General features: G+C 52.3%; 1 protein-coding gene and 1 long non-coding RNA gene across 4 annotated transcripts in view; one reads left to right on the top strand and one right to left on the bottom strand.

Moving 5' to 3' along the window:
* LOC107519276 overlaps positions 1-13057 on the top strand; it is a 13994-nt gene extending 937 nt beyond the window's left edge. The window contains exons 1-5 of one of the 3 annotated variants that reach the window (XR_004955848.1): positions 4457-8274; positions 10295-10431; positions 10548-11632; positions 11726-11864; positions 11994-13057. This is a non-coding gene — a long non-coding RNA (uncharacterized LOC107519276). Of the gene's footprint in view, positions 1-4456; positions 8275-10294; positions 10432-10547; positions 11865-11993 lie in introns of those variants that run through there. The other 2 variants (XR_004955847.1, XR_001599076.2) reach the window with 2 other exon arrangements.
* On the bottom strand, positions 11242-19263 carry MPST (mercaptopyruvate sulfurtransferase). The gene is made up of 3 exons (XM_016161779.2): positions 19244-19263; positions 15101-15735; positions 11242-11823 (listed from the first exon to the last, which is right to left on the bottom strand). The coding sequence occupies exons 2-3, from the start codon at positions 15693-15695 to the stop codon at positions 11525-11527; spliced, it is 894 nt and encodes a 297-aa protein (XP_016017265.2). The 5' UTR covers positions 15696-15735; positions 19244-19263; the 3' UTR covers positions 11242-11524.

Genomic DNA, 19263 nt, shown 5'->3' with positions numbered 1-19263 from the left:
TTCTGAGCCAGAAAACTTGGAGTTGGGACTGATATTGTGGACACTACAGGACGGGGGAAGAGGGACAGATCCTCATGTCACCTGAGACCAAGGAGGGACAAAGGCTGAAGACTATAAGCTGTCCTCCTTAACTTCCTCTCCTTCTCCATGTTTCAGTCCTGGTCCTGGATTAAGGGGGAGGGGTCCGAGGCTCCCCTCATTGATCCCAGTGTCACACACGCTGATCAGCCTGACCTTGTGCTGGGGGAAGGTTCTCCGTTACCACCCAAGGCTCTGTTTTTGCCATAAAACCTTTCCTCTTGGCCGGGACTAGGTCCCAGCTGTTAGAATCTTATTCCCAGGAACTCGCCAGTACTTGAGCAACTCCCTCTCTGAGTCTCAGTTTTCTCTTTTGAAACATGAGAATTATAGTAGTCCTAGAACATTGTTGTGAAGATCAAATTATATAATGTCTATAAAACACCTGGCATAGTCCCTGGCTTTTAGTACATTGAATGAATGAGTGAATGAATGAAGTGGGGGGGGGAGGGTATGAACTGGTCTTGAAAGATCAGCAGCATTCCTGGCTCTCAGGGGGCCCTCAACCATTGTTAGCTAAAACAAAACCAGAGCAGGAAATACTTTTTTTTTTTTTTTAAATCCACTTAAGGGTTGTAGGCAGGTTGTGATTTGCAGAGATAAAGATGTCAGGGGTGGTTCTTGGCCTAATGGGGCTTCGGTTTGGAGAGGTGGGTGCAAGAGGCTTTGACAAAACACAGAATGGAATCCAGGACAGACCTGGCTGTAAGCATGGGTTGGCACTCGTCATAGTTTTTGCTGTCTTTTCCACTTAGAGGATAAAACCAAACATTCCTTAGATGCTTTCTGGATGATGGTTTCCCTGGAGGAGGGCCAGACTTCAAACGCCTGCCTGTTACATTGCCTCCTGCTGTCTGCTTCTGAGAAGAGCAACTTCAGGTGCTTCTGAACATGGCTCTGAATTCAACTTGAAAGTGAGCCAGGACAGAGGTGTTTAAGCGGCACAGGTTCCCAGACAAGGATGTCAGCCCAGGCTTTGTGGCTTGCTAGCTGGATGACCTTGGGAAACTTACCCTCTCTGAACTTCAGTTGCCCCATTTCTAAATTGAGAATGATAATAGCACCTAGATTCATGCAGTTGTGAGGATTCAACAAACTAACACGTGAAGTCACGTGAAGAGCACGTAGCCCAGTGCCTGAGCAAAGCCTCAGTGAAGACCGGCTTTCCTGAAACCAGTCCTGGACCCAACATCGGTGCCCGAGCCAAAGGCCACCCCTTAAGATCCATTCCCATTAGACAAGGATGAACCACCTGACCAGCACCTCCCTGCTGGGGTTAGAGGGGAGAGAGAGGCAGAGAGGAAGGCCAAATGACCCAGCCTCCAGAGCAAAGGGCCTGCCATTTCCTCATGCTAAAACCCCAGGGCCAAAGTGAAGTGAGAGTCTTTCCACTGCCAGACAGGGCTAAAGGAACATGAACTACATCCCAGAGTTCACACCCGAGCACATCGCCTGTTTCAGACCCTCTTGTCTTCTTAGCAGCTGCCCCTACATCGAGCAGCTCATTTCACATCTGCTGTCAGTTCCGTGACTAAGCTGTCACTCATTCCTGCTGAGTGATTGGGATTCAGTCCTCCTTCTCCCCCAAGTTCAGAGTTCCAGAACATTCTAAACAGCGTTGACTTTTTTTTGGTTGTCGTTCTCTACATGAAATCCAATCCTATCGCTGCCTTGGCCATCGATTCTGCCTTTTTTGGAGAGGGGTTTGTTAGTTCTGAATTGGCACCTTTTCAGGTCACCTCAGTAGAGAAACAAACATACCGAGTCAAAGAGAGTGTGTCCTGACCAGCCAAAAATATTCCAGAGGCCGTGGTGCAGGGTTTGAATCTCTGCTGCATGGCTTTCTGGCTGTGAGTCATCTAGCTAGTCACATAACCTCTGTAGCTGGGGTGGCGGTGACGCTAGCCCACCTCAGCCTTGGCCCAAGGAGGCCTCAGGCTCAGCAGGCTCCCAGCGGGTCCTGACCCACAGGAGTGTGGCCAGCGATTGGGCTCCGCCAGCAGGGGGCGCACCAGCCTGGTCCGGCCCTCGGGGAGCCTCCTGCGCAGCACCGCCACCCACGCGGTCCACCTGGTCCTGTTGGTTCTTCTTTCAGGAGCTCAGCTCCCGGGTACTGACAATCAGCTCTCACTAGCCCCCTCCAGGGGCCCCACTCTTCCCCTGCAAACATCCCTCTGGCTCCCGTGGATATCATTTCACATCCTAAATCCAGATTCCAGTGATCAAGCTTCAACCAAGAATCTTCCTACCCCGCTGGGCACCTTGGCCCCCTGGTCATGCTGCCAGAGGGACATTTATGAGCACGTCTATGGGCCCGACTCTGTGCCAAGCACTCTCATGGATTATCTCTTTTAATCCTAACCCAACAGGGAGATGCGACTGTAACCCCCATTTTACAGAGGAGGGACTTTCCTGGCCCCCAGACTCTCCTTCTGCTCCTTCGTGCTCCACCACCTCAGTTCCTCCATGGCCAGCGTGGAATGAGGGTGGGAAAACACAGGTTTTCCTTGCCTGGCACCCATGTCCTCTGGGGTCCCTTTGCACTGGCTAGAGCAACGATTCAAGCTGGCTTGTTTTCTACCCTGGGTGATTGTTTTGAGGGTCCTTTGAATCCCCGCTTCTCAGAGTGGTTCACATCCAAGTTTCCTTCCTGACCAGGGCCCTCTCTGGCTGGCTGCCTGGGACGCCCCCTCAAGGACCACCTCCCTGGGTCCCACTGCCCACCCTCCTCCCACGCCCACCCCGCAGGCTTCGTGCGTAAGGTCCCTTCTGGACAGCTCCAAGCCATCCCTCTTCACCCAGGTCCCCTGGCAGCCACAGCATGCACCCCACGGACAGGTTCGCCCTGCACAGCTGCACCTTCTGACGCCAACACCGAGCAGCCCGCCAGGCCAGCATCCCACGTGCAAGCTTTCTCAGCCTCTGAGGCCCCCAGAATCCAGGACACATAGGCTCAGCTCTGCAAACAGCCTCCTTGAAGCCCCTCTCACTCAGCCTGAGGAAGGCGGAGGCATGCCATGCCAACCCCCCATTAGGCAGGAGAAGTAAAGTGCCACAGCACCCCAATGCCGCCCCTAGAGAAAGGGTCCTCTGCCTTCCCACTGCTCTCACTGTCATCTCTCATGTCTCTGTCCGTAGGCAGGAGGTGCGGCTTCCCAAGGTTTCTAAAACTAGTTCTTAACCACATTGGTTGAAAGAACTACTTTAGATGGTCTAGCACCTTGTTTTAGAATGTGGGTGCAGTTAGCAGCCCTGGCTGAAACTGAATCATAAAAAGCTGTGCTTAAAAATAGCATTTTACTTTGAAGTAATTTCAGATTCAGAGAAAAGTTGCAAAAATATCCTGTTTTCCATCAAACTAATTTATCTCATCATTCATTTTGGTATTCGTTGATGATTCTTGCTATAAAAAGTGTGACTATGATGATTGCCAGATTTTGATTTTTGTAATTCTATCATTCCTTCTACATTTATTGTGGCATTCTATTGTAAGGGAGATAGTTCCCTTCATTCATTCATTCATTCATTCATATCAGAATGGACTAATGGATTCTTATTTTACTCTATGGGTTATAATCCATTACTATTATGTATTTTGAGGGCTCAAATTGTCTAAGCTTTTGTCAATGGGAGCTCCTCCAAGGTGGCTGCTATATCTTTTTTTAAAAGATGCTCAACATTGCTAGCTATTAGGGAAATGCAAATCAAAACCACAATGAGATACCATCTCACACCTGTTAGAATGGCTATAATCAAGAGGACAAGTAATAACAAATGTTGAAGAGGATGTGTAGAAATAGGAACCCTCCTCAGACACCTGCAAATTGGTACGGCCACTATGGAAAGCAGTATGGAGGTGCCTCAAAAAACTAAGAATTGACCTACCATATGATCCAGCAATCCCTCTACTGGGTATTTACCCCAAAGACTTGAAAACTCATATTTGAAAAGATGTTTGCACATCGATGTCCATAGCGGCATTAGTCACAGTGTCCAGGACATGGAAGCAACTGAAGTGTCCTACGATAGATGATTGGCTAAAGAAGCTGTGGTACATACATACAATGGAATATTACTCGGCCATAAGAAGAGATGAAATACTGCCATTTGTGACAACTAGGATGGACCTTGAGATAATCATACTAAGCAAAAAAAGCCATACAGAAAGGTTGAAAGTCACATGATATCACATATGTGGGATATAAACCTAAAAGCAACACACGAACAGGACAGACAGAGACTCATGGGCATGGACAAGGGACTAGTGGTTACCAGAAGGGAGGGGAAAGGGGGGAAATAAAATAAATAAAATGGTAAAAAAAATTATGTATATATAGTATGAAAAAAAATAAACTGGCATTTAAAAAAACAAAAATAAATAAATAAGAGGTTCTTAAAGAAAACACTTCAGCTTATTAAAAAATTGTGGTAAAATACACCTGACATAAAATTTACTATTGAAGTGGCCCAGAATATGCCACTGTGGCATAAAACAAAACATTTGGCGCCGAAGGTGTTGGAGAATAGTTTTTTTTCCGTGAACTCCTTTATTAGCTTACAGGCCCAGACTCCCAAATGAATTCAAAAGAACTTAATTGTCTTAAGTCCCCTTTCTGGGAGCCACCAGGAAAGACTGCAGAGTGGAAGTTCAAACCACACCTAAGTAGACATTGTCACAAAGCTAGCAGATCTCCCATCTATTCTCCTAAGGACCCATTTATTTGTCCTAAAAATAATGCGTTTGCCCATCAGTAACCTTTCCCCCTTCTCCATTAGGAAGTCATTTGTTTTCCTCTACGTGCCCTTCTCCTCCTCTCCTTCCCTTACTTAGATGGCACATAAGCCCCAAATTCTCTCTTTCGGTCACATTTCTTTGTGAACTCCCATTTGTATGTATGAGTAAAATCTGGCTTTTCTCTTGCTAATTTGTCTTTTGTCCGTTGAATTCACAGGCCTCCAGCACACACCTAAGAGAGGAGAAGACACATTTTCCCTCGACACTGTCTTAACCATAATAAGTGTATATTTCGGTGGCATTAAGGACAGTCATACTGGTGTGATACCATTACCGCCATCCCTTTTCATTTTGAAAAACTGAAATCTGCATCTGTTAAACGATAACTTCTGAGTCCTCCCTCCCCCCACCACTCCAGCTCCTGTATTTCTTTGGCACATCCCTATCACTCTTGGAGCACTTCCCTGGTTTCCGGGACAGCAAAATGACCAGGCTCACGTTGTACTTTCCCTCCCCAGCTGCTCCCATCCCTTTTTGTGGATAACGGTACGTAGAACCGAGATCTGGACACTGGGGGGGGGTTCATTGCACAAGGGTGTCATTGCTTCTAGGCCCCTCAGAGGGCCTAGAACTGGGAGACGAGCATGCCTCACACACACACACACACACACACACACACACACGCTATATCCCTATATCCTGAGCTCACACTGGTACCTCCAATTCCAACTCACACCACAGATTTCTTTCTAGCCTTCTTTCTTTCCATCTTTGTTTTTCTTCTCTCCAATAGGGAGAATGTTGGTTCCCACGTCCTCAATATATTTACTTATTTTGCTCAGCTCTAGTTTCATAATCGGCAACCCATAATGCCGTGAAAAACGAACCAATAACCAGAGTTTAATATTTATTTCCAGGGCTTTTGTTGTTTTGTTGTTTTGTTCAGCTGGGTTATGTTACCCATTCGAGGGAGTTAAGTTTGCCTGTTTCTTTCTGTGTTAACATTTCATTCCCCCCGCCATCCTCGTTAATTTAATTCATTTGTTAAGCATGTGAAGCATAGCATAGTTCTAAAAGTCAAAACGATGCGAGAAGTCACATGAAGAAAAGTAGGACAGAGTCTCCGCATCTGCCCCACCCTGTCCCCACCCGCCCCCACAGACAAGCAATCTCATTCGTTTTTGTTTTATTCTTCCTGTGTTTCTTTTTGCAGGAATGAACAGATACGTATGTGTTTTCTTATTTCTCTTTCTTTATCATACAAAAGGTAGCATACTGTGGAAACGCTTTTGCCTTTTGCATTTTTCACTTAACAACGCAGCCTAGAAATCCATCCACACGTTACATAGCCCTTCCTCATTCTTTTCACCATGTGCAGAGCTCTCAGTTGTGTGACTGTTCTTCCATATATTTACACTTCGCTTGTTTCTAACATCTTACACTTACAACTAATGCTGTGACAAGTAACTCAATTATCCATATGTGTTTTTATATTGTTGGAAGTGTATCTTCAGGGTAAATTCCTAGAATTGAGATTGCGGGGTCACGAGGTAAGTGTATATGTAGTTTCATTAGCTGCCTATGTGATTTGCAAGCTTTTCACGGCTCAGAAGTGGGGACAGGCTGCGAGAGGCCAGAGTGAGGGGTGGAGCTAGCAGCAGGGGAAGAAGGCGAGAGGAAAGAGCGGACACGACCCAGCGCTATCAGGCTAATAACTCTCCCCACTGCACCAGTTCCAGGAGCCTCCCCAGTACCCAGCCCACCTGGGGTCTCCTGGAGGCCCCTCCCATCTCATTCTGGACCACAGGACACTGCAACTCATCTCATGCTTTCAGTTAATCATTGTGCCTGGTTTTTAGCACCCAATTAATTGCCTTCTTCCTTGCATTTTTCTCTGCCGATGCTACCACATACTTTAAAGAAAGGGAATACATCTTTCATACAAGAGTCCTGGAGAAATGTATCAGAGTATACATCTAGTCCGCAAGCCAGTTAGCCTCTGGTTCCTTCACTCCTCACCTGTGAATAAGGGTGTGAGCATGTGTACATGTGAATGTATTTGTAGGGGGCTTATGAAACCTCCCCCACCCAGAGAGAACCCCTACCCCTTTTCTATGACCCCTTCCCCAAGTCTGTCTTGCAGGAGATGAACGCCCTACAGTCATTCCATCCAGGATTTCCATCCCAGCCCTAACCTTCTTGTGACTTCGAGTGGATCACCTGACCTAAGTCCCTACCTTTTTTACCTGTAAAATGGGGGCTAATAACACCTATTTCTCAGGGTTGTTGGATTAAATGAATATAAAACACTTAGCATTCCTCTCGGGATGCAAAAGGTGCTCAATAAATAGGAGGAATGATCAGAGTCTCTCTCAGCCCTACCAGGATATACGGCAAACATCCATTCAGCATTGTCCGTTTGCATGCTAAGGCCAGGAAGAGAACCACGAATAGGATGTCACCCTCAAGGGCGTACGGGTCAGCGCAGGAAGGTGGGAGTGAGAAGTGGGGCAGAATATTAGTCATAGTAATAGCACAGGTATGCAGTGCTTACTGTGCCGGGCTCTGTTCTCACTGCTCCGTGTGAATCCATGGGGTGGGCACCAGATTATCGCCACGTCACAGATGAGGAAAACAAGGCACCTGCCCACTGCCAGGGAGCGGGAGATCCAGATGCCTCCAGGGGCTGTGCTTTGAACGCCGTCCCCTGCTGCATCTCTGCATGGAGCAAGGGGACACGGCCCAGGAATTCACAGAGGGGCTGTCAGCCCAGGGTGGAGGTGCCCCTCAGACCCAGGACTGCCCGCTCTCCGTCTCCCGTTCTGTGTGCCGTCTCTCGGATACTCGTCACCACGCCTGTCATAATCTGTCTGTCCCTATTAGGCTGACTCCCCTCTGAGGGTCTGTCTTCATCCTCTATGGTCCTGGTACAAGGCCTGTCCCTGAGGGTGTGCTGGATTAACAGCTGGGACAGGCTGTGCCTGCGCGTGTGTCTTGGGCGTGGTAGGTGGGGGACCTGGGCCAAGGCAGTGGGAATAGAGGTGGAAATCCACAGGCCTTGGTGCTGACTGGCTGTGGGCAAGGGAGGTGGAGTCTAGGAGAACTCGCTGCCAGGTCTGGGCACCGGTGACTCCTGGGTGGTGGCTGTGCACACTGAGACCAGCAACGTGGACTGAGGAGCAGGCAGTGGACACAAGGATCTTAGTCCAATGAGCTGCTACAGGCCCAGATTCGAGAGTCCCCAGCTCAACACAGTGGTTCAAGCCCCTGGAAGAGGTGGCATCGTCCATGGAGAGAGGGCCCACCTAGAAGCTGGTGACTCCTGAGGAGTCAGCAAGGTCGACTGGGTACTGCGTGGCAAGGACTTGCGCACCGGAAAAGCACATCGGCTGGGCCCCGCGCACAGCCCTGGAGGCATCACCGAGTGACGCATTGGTGGAACAAAGCCATCGAGGATTCAGGTACCCTCAATATACCATGTTCCACCCCCTAATAGGTTAATCTGGTAAAAATTTGGGTGCTTAAAATTATAAAGCTTCAATTGACCTGAAAACTTCATCTCCTCCCACGTGACTCATCCGCTGCGAGGTAACGGGTGACAAAGCTCTGGGTGACTTTGGTAGGAGTGACGGCTCATGTTGCTGAGCTTCATCTGACATGACATCGCACCCGCCCTGTGTGCTGGCAGGGCTGAGCTTGCTCCCGATTTCTCAGGGGAGATGGCTGAGGCCCCGCCTGGAAGGGTCTGGAAGGCAGACCTTCTGGGGCCTGGTGCAGAGCTGACTCCATGGTGTGTGGGGTAGGGGCCTCTTTGGGCTATGATCCCTCGAGGGAACATCCAGGGAATGGCCACGTTCCAGTGCAGCTGGTTAGAAAAGGCTGGGAAACTTCCAGCTGTCCCTGACACAAAGTGGGTGCTCGGCACATATGTGCCCCGTGGACAAAAATTTCATCAGCCTCACGTGGTGTTGCAAGTTCCTGCCTGGAACCCCTGCGGTGGGTGTGACCAACACTGGCCACACTGGCAGAGGCTGGGACCGTGCGCTGAGTGGTTAATTATTCTGAGAACTCAGGCTTGCTAGAAGCAGGGAGGAGCTCATGGCGGCCCTGGGTTATTCCAGCCAGCTCCTGCAGAGTTAAACCCAAGTTCTGAGCATCCTAGTAAGGCAGACTCAACTTCCTTTTTCCCACATCTGGGCAGGTCTCCTCTGAACCTGTGCAGACCCATCGAGAACCTTCCCAGGAAGAAAAAGCCTCAGCTGGGATCGGCCTGGGTTCCTCGCTGAGGGGGGTGGACTGGGGTGGGGAAAGGGACCCCAACCAAACTCCCTTGCTTAAAACCCATGGCTCAAGGTGTCTCGTGGTGGGGCTGGCGGGAGACACATGGCCATCTTCCATGAGCTTGCCACACATGTGTTTTCAAACCCTGCATTTTCAAACATTCCATCCTCCACTGGATCCCGAAATCTGGAAAAAACCACTGCGGGTTAGACCCATGTGCAAGGCTCCTACCCTGAGAATTCCAACTCCTCCTCTCTTGAGCTAGCTGTGTGCCTTTCAGCAAATCACTCAACCTCACTTGTAAAATAGATTTTTCACATTACTCCCTTCTCTCTGGAACTAGGACACAATGGGCCTGTTTTTTCTCCCTGGTTGGGAAGGTTTTCCCAGGCAAACACATAATTTTCATACTCATTGCTCTCTCACCCAATGCTGGAAGTACAGGAGCCACTCGACATGCTAAATTAGTAAAAGTCCTTTAAAAAATAACAATAACACATGCTGTTTACTTGGTGGTGGGCACCAAGCTAAACAGTGTCTATGGATTCTTGTTTAATCCCCGTATTGCTCAAGGGAGGTACTATCACTCTCATTTTAAAGATGAAGAACCCGAGACTCAGAGAGGCTCAGCAGTGTGTCCAAGGCCGGGCAGCCTTGCACGGGGTAGCTGAGACAGAGGCAAAATCAGAAACTCACATGTGTTTGTAGACAAACCCCTCTCCCTAAAGAGCCGAGGGCATTCCGGGGAGAGAAAATGAGGCTTGTCTGACAGCAGCATGAAAGGAAGCTTTCTCCGCTGTTGAACTTAGTCTCTGGAGGAAGAGAGCCCTCTAAGGTTAGGATCTCTGTCTACACTGCTCCCGAGGGCTGTGGTCAGCTGTGTTATTTGCTCCTACAGCAGTGGCTCTCAACTAGGGGGGTGATTATTTGCCCCCCAGGGGACATTTGGTCATGCCTAGAGATCTTTTTGGTTGTTACAACTGAGTGGGTCCACTGGCAGCTAGTGGGTAGAGGCCAGGGATGCTGCAAAACATCCCACAGTGCACAGGACAGTCCCCCAACCAAGGATTGTTTGGCCCAAATGTTGTAGGGTTGGAGTTGAGAAACCCTGAGCCAGAAAGACAGGGCTCTGCAATGGGATCTTGATTGGTCCTTGTCTGAAATCCCTTCTTCTGAAGTCCATATTATTCCTGTTTACAGATGAGGAAGCTGAGGCTCAGAGAGGTTGGGACTTCAGAGCTCTTATCAGGAAACCGGGATGCTGTCTTGTTGGCTGTCCCCGCCACTGCGGACCTGGGAGACGACCCAGCATCACTGGAGGAAATGTGATGGGGGTTGTAAGTAGAAAGAAGACTAAATTCAGAGTGAGGAAATCTGGGTCTGGCCCCAGCTCTGTCGTAAATCCACTGTGTGACCTTGGGAAAGTTATTGACCCTCTGTTTTTTTCTTCTAGGGTTCCCCCCAATACTGGCTGGACTGGCCCTTTGCTGAGAAATGCCCTGGAGGCTTGAAGATGAGGAGGGCTGACCCAGGTTCTGACATGGGGCATTTAGGGCCTTCTCAGGCACCTCCATCTATGTCTACACAGAAGACAAAGCCAGAGGGAGGAGAACAGAGACCCTCCCCTTGGAAAGCCTGGGGGAAGAGGTTTTCCTTGAGCAAAAAGGATGGAATTCTTGGGCCTGCTCACCCCTTGGGAGGTCTGGAAGCTAGTCTCCAAGTGTGGACTCCCAGAGACTAAAATTAGATTCTCCTCCAATTCAGCTAAACTCAGCCCTCCTGCAGTACACCCCGATGGGCTGGGACAGGCCTCCCCAGCGTGCTACAGCTTCCTGTAAAGTTTTGGACCCATCTCTGTCTGGGAATGAGATGTCCTGCTTACCCGCTGGGGCCTTTGGGTGAGACTCCAGACATATCACGGCAAGATTCACCTTAATTGGCCCAGAAGCCAGAAAGGAGACCCCAGCATTGTGGGGTGGAGGATGGTTTGCTGGGGGCATTGCAGTTAGAGGAATGAAAGGGCTCGGGGTCCCGGCACTGCTCAGAGGCAAGGACAGGATCCCTAAGACCCTCGGGCTTCACAGAACACCCTTTTATGGGTGTGCTGGAACCCCTGGCTCTTTAGGAAACTGAGGCAGCCCTGTAAGTAGAAGCATTTAGCACTTGGCTATTTTATTTTCTCACCAGTAAAACAGAAGGGAGGTGGGGCGCATCTCCGCACCCCTTCCCCAGTGCCCGCTGCCACCTTCTCTCCTTCCTCCCCTGGGAGCCCATGAGTCAACGGAACTTCTGGCCTCTGGGATGTCACCCCATGTGCCACCTAAGTTGGAGGAAGAAATGCTCTCCTAGTCAAGGCAGCCTCAGAACAACCAGGCTGGGCGCAGCTGGTAGCCGGTGTCACCTGAACTTCCAGTCGTGTCCTACTCAGCCTCAGCGGGTCTTGCCCCGGCCCTCGGAGATGATTTCCTCAGGCTGGGCACGCATGTACCACTCCACCCAGGAACCATCGTAGATGGCCACGTCGGGCTTGCCACAGAGGTAGGCCCCCAGTGCCACATGGCAGGCTGTGACGCCGGAGCCACAGGTGGCCACCAGTGGCTGGGACAGGTCCACCTTCTTGTCCTGGAACAGGCGGCGGATCTCCTCGGGGCTCTTCTCCAGGCCCTCCTCTGTCAGGAAGTCCGTGAAGGGGATATTCACAGTGCTGGGGATGTGGCCAGGTTCGATGCCTGCAGCAGGGGAGCAGGAGGAAGGAGCAAATACAAGGCAGGTAAGAGTGGCCCCGTGGCACCGACAGCCTCCCACGCAGCTACGGCGCTAAACCCTCCACGTGCACCATCTCGCATGGCCCTCACCTGCAGAAACCCAGGTGCAATTTACAGGTGTTCCCATTTTACAGACGGAGATGCTGAGGTTCGATACTGCCCAAGATCATGCATCTAGCAAACTGCTGGCTGGGATTTGAACCCAAGACTCAGAGTCCACCAGAGCCACACTCTGCCTCAGGTTTCCTGAGGACCAACTACACGCCCCGGGGCAACAAAGATAAAGAAGACTTCTGCTTCGCTAGAACAGGCAGTACTGACAGTCAAGGAGTTTTGATCTGGCAGAGTGACAGGCAATAACGGAATAATTACAAGTATGATGAATGTTATCAAGAGGCTCTACTGCAGGGGGGCGGGCACACCGTAAAAGATAACAGCTGACCTTACTGAGCACTCGCTTTGTGCCCAGCACTGTTCTGAGCCCCTCGGCTGCATTTTCTCCTTTAATCTCCCCCAAAACTCTACGGGAAAGAAATCACTACCCTTCCTTTTGTACAATTGAGGAGACTGAGGTACACAGACTAACTTGTCCAAGTTAGTAGGGGCAGAGAGGCCCCAGGGCCTGCGTGCTCACCATCAGGCAGCACTGCCTGGGAGGGGGTGGGGCATGGATGCTGTCACGCCGGAGCCACGTGCGGCCACCGGGGAAGCTTCCCTGAGAAGGCCCTGAAGGGTGGGTAGAATGCAGCCAGGCAGAGGCGCCTGGGCCGTGGGCGCTGCGAGCATCCCAGGCAGACGGGCTCCTAGGAGGCAGGGAATAGCATGGTGCTTAGAGGGGTTAAAGGTCATCGTGGCATAAGCCCAGGCGGCGGGGAGGCTGAGGCCCAAGGGGAAACCCAAGGGGATGGGAACACTTTAGCAGGCCTGGATTAAGACTCAGAGCTCTGACATGACCGTGAGGGGAAATGAGACTTCCAGTTTCCAAAGATCGCTTTGATTGTAGCATGGAGAACCTGGGAGAGGCTAGAGATCCACTCAGGAAGAGGGTCATTTCTTCGTCCACATCTCCCCAAACCTCCCCAGGGCTCCCAACATGTGTTTCGTTTTCACCACCCCCTACGAGGCAAGTGTTACTAATAGTCCCATTTTCACACTCAGGACTGAGAAGTGTAACAAAATAAACTCTCACAGGCGATGACTCAAATCTCAGCCATTCCGACTTTAGGGTGGCTTCTGCCTCAGTTTCCTCCTGCGGTGGAGTGACTCTATACAGGATTTCATGTATAGACAGACAGCACTCAGAGTCCATAATGAGGCTGGAATGTGTCACGGATTCCCATTTAACAGATGCAGAAACTGGGCTCAGCCAGAGACGTTACATAGAGACCATCCCAGAGCAAGGAAGCAGGGCGAGCTCTCAACACAGGTTGGTTACTGTCAGAGCAGGGCTGTCCCCATGCCTGAACGCCACCAAGCAAAGCAGGCTTCCTCTCCCTGCTGGACCAAAGTGGCAAATTATAGGCGCGCTTGGGTTGTGGAATGGGAATGATGAGAACGGCGATATCCTATCATGGTATTGGTTTGGATCCAGCCTTTACAAGGTGTCGTCCACCTTGACAACAAGCTTGCTAGGTGTGTCTCCATATTTTCCATTTCACGATGAGCAAGCAGACTAGGGTAAGTAAAGCACCTCCGTGAAGAGCCATAACCAGAGACGCACACGTTAATTACATCACTTCCTACTTCTTGAGTGCTTTGCACACTTGCTTCCATTTGACATTTGACCCTCATCAGACCCTTTCAGTTCTGTGTTCTGCTCCCACTTTTCACATGCAGAAGCTATGGTTCAGAGATCAGATGACCTGCCAGACGTCACTCAGCCAGTGCAACCTGGGGATGTGAACCAAGGTCTGGCTCCGGCTCACTGTCCCATGTTGCTCCACACCCTTGTCCCCACCCCTCCACGCCCCGGGGGCTGAGCTGAAGGATCCAACAAGTTTGAGGCGGCATCCTTATTTGGCTGAACTGTATGAAACTGCCACATACGTAGGTTCAAAAATGGCTGGACATCAGCAGTTTCCCATGGTTTGGCATAAGGTAACATTACTCTGCAGGGTTCCATGTGGCAGGGACCATGCACATTTACAAAACCTGTCTGAGGCATCAGTTCTGTGCGAGCTACCGGGTTAGCTTCACGATGCACAGGGCGCAAGGGTGTCCTTGCCCTAAGGCCATCCAAAACAGTGCTAGGACAGGGCAGGCCCAAGCTGCTCTGCCCGCACAGAGAAGCTCCAACCCCAATGTGGGTGCCATTCAGGGAGAACTTCCCAGGGGAAGTGGCAAGTTCCATACACCCTCCCTGAAGCAGGTATGAGAGAAATGACTGAGGAATTCTTGGCTGCTCATTGACGTGACATGTACCGGCTCTGAGTTCAACTCTTGGCTGGGCTGTCTCTTGAGACCCAGGGCAAAGTCACCATTCTAAGGCTCCATTTCCTCTTCTCTGAGGTGACAGTAGTCACCCCGAGGGATCATTCAAAAGCTCATACCAGGTGGCCACTGACTCACCTAGTTTGTGGGGACTGCTCCCCACCTCATAAGGGGCTTCCCCGCAGGCTCCTGGCCTGTGGAATCCAGCCCCAGGCAGAAGGCCTTGTCTCAACCCAGGCCAGCAAACACCCTCTATTCAGTTTCTGCCCCAAAGTGGGGCAGCGACCTCTATTACTGCCCCCTCTCTCCTGCCCCTGCCGGCCTTGGCCCCATGAGGGCCCTCCCTTCACTCCCCGCCTCAGAGTCCTCCCGCCTTCCTCTCAGGGACTCACTCCATCACCCTCAGGGATGATCCGGACCTGATCGGGCCCCGCCCCTTTGAGGCTTCTTCCAAACTGGGCCCGTCCCCCACCCCTCCTATCTGCAGTGACCCCTACGCCCATAGGATTTTGGGTTCTCATACCTACATAGGGCACCCTGTGTTCCCAATGAATTTGGAGGTGGTCACTGCCCCAAGCACCGGCGAGGGGCGCAAGGGGGGCGTGGCATGGGGTGAGGCGGCAAGATTATTGCTCCCGCATCAGGAATAAAGCCAGTGGGGCTCAGAGACTGAGGCTACTAGAAACCAAATCTGGTCCTTTAAAACCATACAGCGTCCTTTAAAGGCAAGGGCAAGGCCAGGGCTGTGCCCAGGGTGCTCCTGACTCCGCGGCCCAGGGCACCTCCCAGCCCCTGCGCCCAGCGCGGTTACCTTCTCGGGGCTCAGGCTCGGTGCCCCGGAACCGGCCGGCGGCGCGGGCGTCTACCACCTGGAAGCGCCGGGACTCGAGGTTCTCCTTGATGTCCTCGTACGTCTTGACGAAGGCGGGGTCCAGCGTGGCGCGGAACTCGGTAGGCACCGGGCGGCTCCTGCCGGAGCTCAGCGGGAGGCCCTGGCGTAGCCAGTTGCGGAGGCCGCCATCAAGCAGCGACACTGTACGGTGGCCAAAGGCGCGGAACATCCACCAGACACGCGGCGCCGCGTAGAGGCCCTGGTCACTGGCGTCGTAGATCACAACGTGGGTGGCGGCGCCCACGCCCAGGCGGCCAACGTACTCGGAGAAGTGCGACGCGCTGGGTAGCATGTGGTCGTAGGGCGAGGTGCGGTCGCTGCACTGGTCGATGTCAAAGAAGGCGGCGCCGGGGATGTGGCGCTCTTCGAACTCGCGGCGCGCGTCGCGGCCCAACTTGGGCAGGTACCAAGAGGCGTCCAGCAGCTGCAGGGGCTGCGCGGCGCGCGGGGCCCGCAGCGCCTCCACCACCCACTGCGCCGACACCAGCGCTCGGAAGAGCTGCTGCCGGGCCATTGGCGGCGGCCGCTGCTGCGGCGACGCTGGGGCTGCAGGCCTGGGCGACAAGGAGGATGTCAGGAAGGAGTCGAGGAAGAGGCCCGCCCTGGGGGATTGGGAAACGCCCAAGCCGCGGAGGCTGGGGCTGGGATAGAGGCAGGGGCAGGGCGGGCGCGGGAAGTGGAGCAGGAGGAGGGCAGAGTCCCGGGAACTCAGAAAACTAGCGCTGGCGACCCCGGTGCTCACTTCGGTCACTGGGATCTCCCCTCCTTCCCCCGCCGGGATATATATGCCCAGCAGAGAGTGACCAAATGACCATGAACCCCGGAGAGGGCCAGGCAGGCCCCTCACCGCAGCTTGCTTGTGGCAGCGGGAGGTGGGGGGGAGGGCGGAGCCGGGGGAAGGCCCTGCTAGCACTTTTAGGCAAGTAGGGGCAAAAGCCTTAGCCCGTCCCTGAAATACACCCAGCTTCCCTTGCAAGCCGAGGAAGGTTCCGGGAGGAACTCATTCACTAGGAAGAGTAGCTGGAATTTACTGGGTTCTTGCTGTGTACCATTTAATCCTCACAACATCGTCAAACAGACACTGAATAGGCTCTAGATTATTTGTTGAGTGAGTGCCCTGAAGAGGTTTGGTACTCTGTCTCACTGACGCTCTGAGCCACCGAGGCTCACAGAAGTGCACTAACTCCACCGAAGTCAACAGTGCAGGGGGGGTGGGACACCAGAATCCAGACTTCTCGCTGACACTTGTGCTGTGCAGGCCCTGGGATCCAGCAAGGTCAGATTTTGCCCCTTGAACCTGAGCTTTCCCTCTGGACGTTCTTGAGGCAACAGCAACAGTGACTTAGTGCTTCGCTCCTTCCCTCGGCTCCCCTGCGGGCTGAGAGTGCTCCCGTCAACCAGCCCACCATGACATGGCAGCCCACAACCTTCCCGGCCTGGGATGCTCCATGTGCCGAGGCCCTGTGCAGGCAGCCCCAAGTCTGGCAGGATGGAGAAAGGCGCCCCTTCTGCCAGGCAGATGCAAAGCCCACCCCAGGGCACATAGCTGGGTGAGTAGTAGAGTGTGAGCTGCAGATCACCTCTTCGGCTGTGCACCCCACTCTCTGTGCAGGGCACGGCCATCCACACCAAGGCAGTCCTGACACCAAGGGGAAGGCATGGGCAGAGAACAAGAGTTGGAAGGAGGGACCTGCGAACCAGGCCACAAGCTAAGCACCGCAGCCTTCAGTAGTGGGTCACAGAGGTGGTCGGAGGCAGCCTCAGGATTTGAAGCTAGATTTCAGCTTCTGAGGCTGGATTTCTTCCCCAGCCCCAGGTCAGTGATGACCAGGGCCTGAAGAGTCGAGGGCGCACTTCCTTGTTCAGCCCCTCTCACATTCTCATGGCTGGCCAGCTGACTTTGCCCACATGGTCAGGCCCTGTGCTGGACACTGAGAAACTCTTGACTTTCCCAAGCCCTAGAGGCAAAGACAGGCCATAGGCCTACCTAAAGAACAACGGAATTGAGGAAAATCTGGAGTTCAGTGTGTGCACAGAGGGGCCGCTGGCTCAGCCTGGGGTGGAAAGTCATCCTGGAGGAGGAGGAAATCTGAACCGATTTGACCTTTTCAGGGGACCAGGAAACTGAAGCCTGACTTTCAGAATGAAGAGGCTGCCAAGAGGGCTTTGGCTAAGGGACGATGTCACTATCTGTGGGTTACACCACAGCTAGATGATGTTGAGGGATGCTGCTGACCCCTTCCTGAAAAACTCATTTGTGAACCACAACAGCTCCTGCTCTCTGCCATCATGGGACTCCTTGACTGATTCTTACCCGAGGAATATGAGGGTGAAAGTGACGCGTGTCTCTTGTGGTCCGGGGCTTGTAAGAAAGCCTTTCTCCCTCCCTTCCCTTCCCTTTTGTCCCCTCCCTTCCTCTCCCCCACCAAGGATCCACTCATAGTGAAAAGAACTCTAGTTTGGGAGTTAGACACCCGCCTTCTCCTTCAAGCCAGTGTAAATCCCAGTCTGAGGCTTAACAAGTGATGTGAGGGTGGACATGTTAGGCCCCCTGACCCATTTCCATTTCTTATAATGTGCCTTCCAATCCTCACCTTTTCAGTGAAGGTTAAATGATGAATGTAGAGGGCTATCACGATACACTGTATACGACTGGTTTTAATAATCATTAAAACCGGTTTAATAATAATCCCATTATTTCTTCAAAGTTACTCTCATAGATGGTCTTTGAACCAACATCAGCAAATGTAGATTCTTAGAATTTCAGGACTGGGTGGGGCGTCAGAGGTCTTAGGTCATCCTGCTCTGCCCTCCCTGCTAGATTGGCAGTTCTCGCAAAGGACTGAGAGGCAGAGGAGGGTCTGGGAGAGCAGGCTCTGGGAGTCACTGAAACTGCTGGAATCAGACCCTGTGTGCTTGGCAGGCCTGGACCAGCGCATCCTTGAGAGTGCTCTGGGAGTGAAGGACTTCTGGACATACAGGACAGCCCCAGGCCCATCTGAGGGATGTGTACACACGACAATAAGGAAAGTGTGACCCCCCCCCCCCCGCCACTGTCTGGGGTGGGCCCTGGAAGAGCTGGGCTCCAGTCAGACTGGATATTCCTCAAGGACTTCGTCCAGCCCTGTCCTTCCTGGCACCCCCTCTGCCTGCCACTGCAAAGCACAGAGCTCAGAGGAATCGCTGGGTAAATGTTTATTTAAGCATGAATTCTCACAAGTTCCTGAGAGAATAAAATGAATTTTTGAAAGGGGGATGAGAGAAGCAGTCCAGGCATATGTAACATATGCAAAAGTTGAGTAGAAAGAACAGTGCTATCCCACCGGCCTGCAGGAACCAGTTGTTAGTCTCAGGAATTATGCCAACAGGTTGTTAAACACAGCCATTGTTAAAAATTAAGTTATATAAACGCGATTAAATTAAAAAACAAAGGCAATTATTTTTAAAACTATGAGGCCTCCAGAGGGGATCGACAAGGTAAACAAATGCAGCCAGGCCATGTGGGCTTCAGATCCATCACAGGCCTCAATCATACTGGGCCTCATTCTGGTCTTTAAATAAGTTTCTGGCCTGCTCTGGCAGGTTTGTTGTGGGAACGAAGTAACACCCGCAGGAGCAAAGTGCCTCACCAACCAGGTGGTGACAAATGTTAGTTTCGTTTCACTCCAAGTTTTTTGCCAGTTTCTCCTTCTGACACCTCTGGGTCAGTTGGCTCCAGGACCCTGGCTTCTCCATCGGGCTTTTATTAGTCCTCCTCCCTCCCTCCTACCGTTTCCGCTGGCACCAGGGGACCTCTCGTCCCCTACCCACAGCTCCCCACCCGTCACTCACCCAGACCCCACCCTGCAGGGCGCCCCAAGCTGTTGCCGACAGTCATCATTAGGGCAAATCCTCCCTCTGAGACTGCGGCCCCCTCCTCCGCTCAGGCCCGAGGTGCCCTGCGCCGCTCACCCCAACTACCGACCACCCTCTAAAGAAATCAGGCGCGACGCCGTAGCGGTAACCCTGGTCTCGGGCTCCCGGCTTCCGGCTTCGGCCATGGCCCCCTGCCTGAAGACTCACCCTCCCTGCGCCCGCAACTG

This window comes from Rousettus aegyptiacus, unplaced genomic scaffold (assembly GCF_014176215.1).
Source record: "Rousettus aegyptiacus isolate mRouAeg1 unplaced genomic scaffold, mRouAeg1.p scaffold_m13_p_2, whole genome shotgun sequence".
Taxonomy (NCBI): Eukaryota; Metazoa; Chordata; class Mammalia; order Chiroptera; family Pteropodidae; genus Rousettus; species Rousettus aegyptiacus.
This window is presented reverse-complemented; position numbering and strand designations above follow the sequence as displayed.

What these genes read in the sequence shown, in the direction of transcription:
- MPST (XM_016161779.2), bottom strand. Translation starts at nt 15,695, where the DNA reads ATGGCCCGGCAGCAGCTCTTCCGAGCGCTGGTGTCGGCGCAGTGGGTG. An exon ending in CGAGCCTGAGCCCCGAGAAG is followed by an intron (nt 11,824 to 15,100) that starts GTAACCGCGCTG and finishes CCCCTGCTGCAG; the next exon opens with GCATCGAACCTGGCCACATC.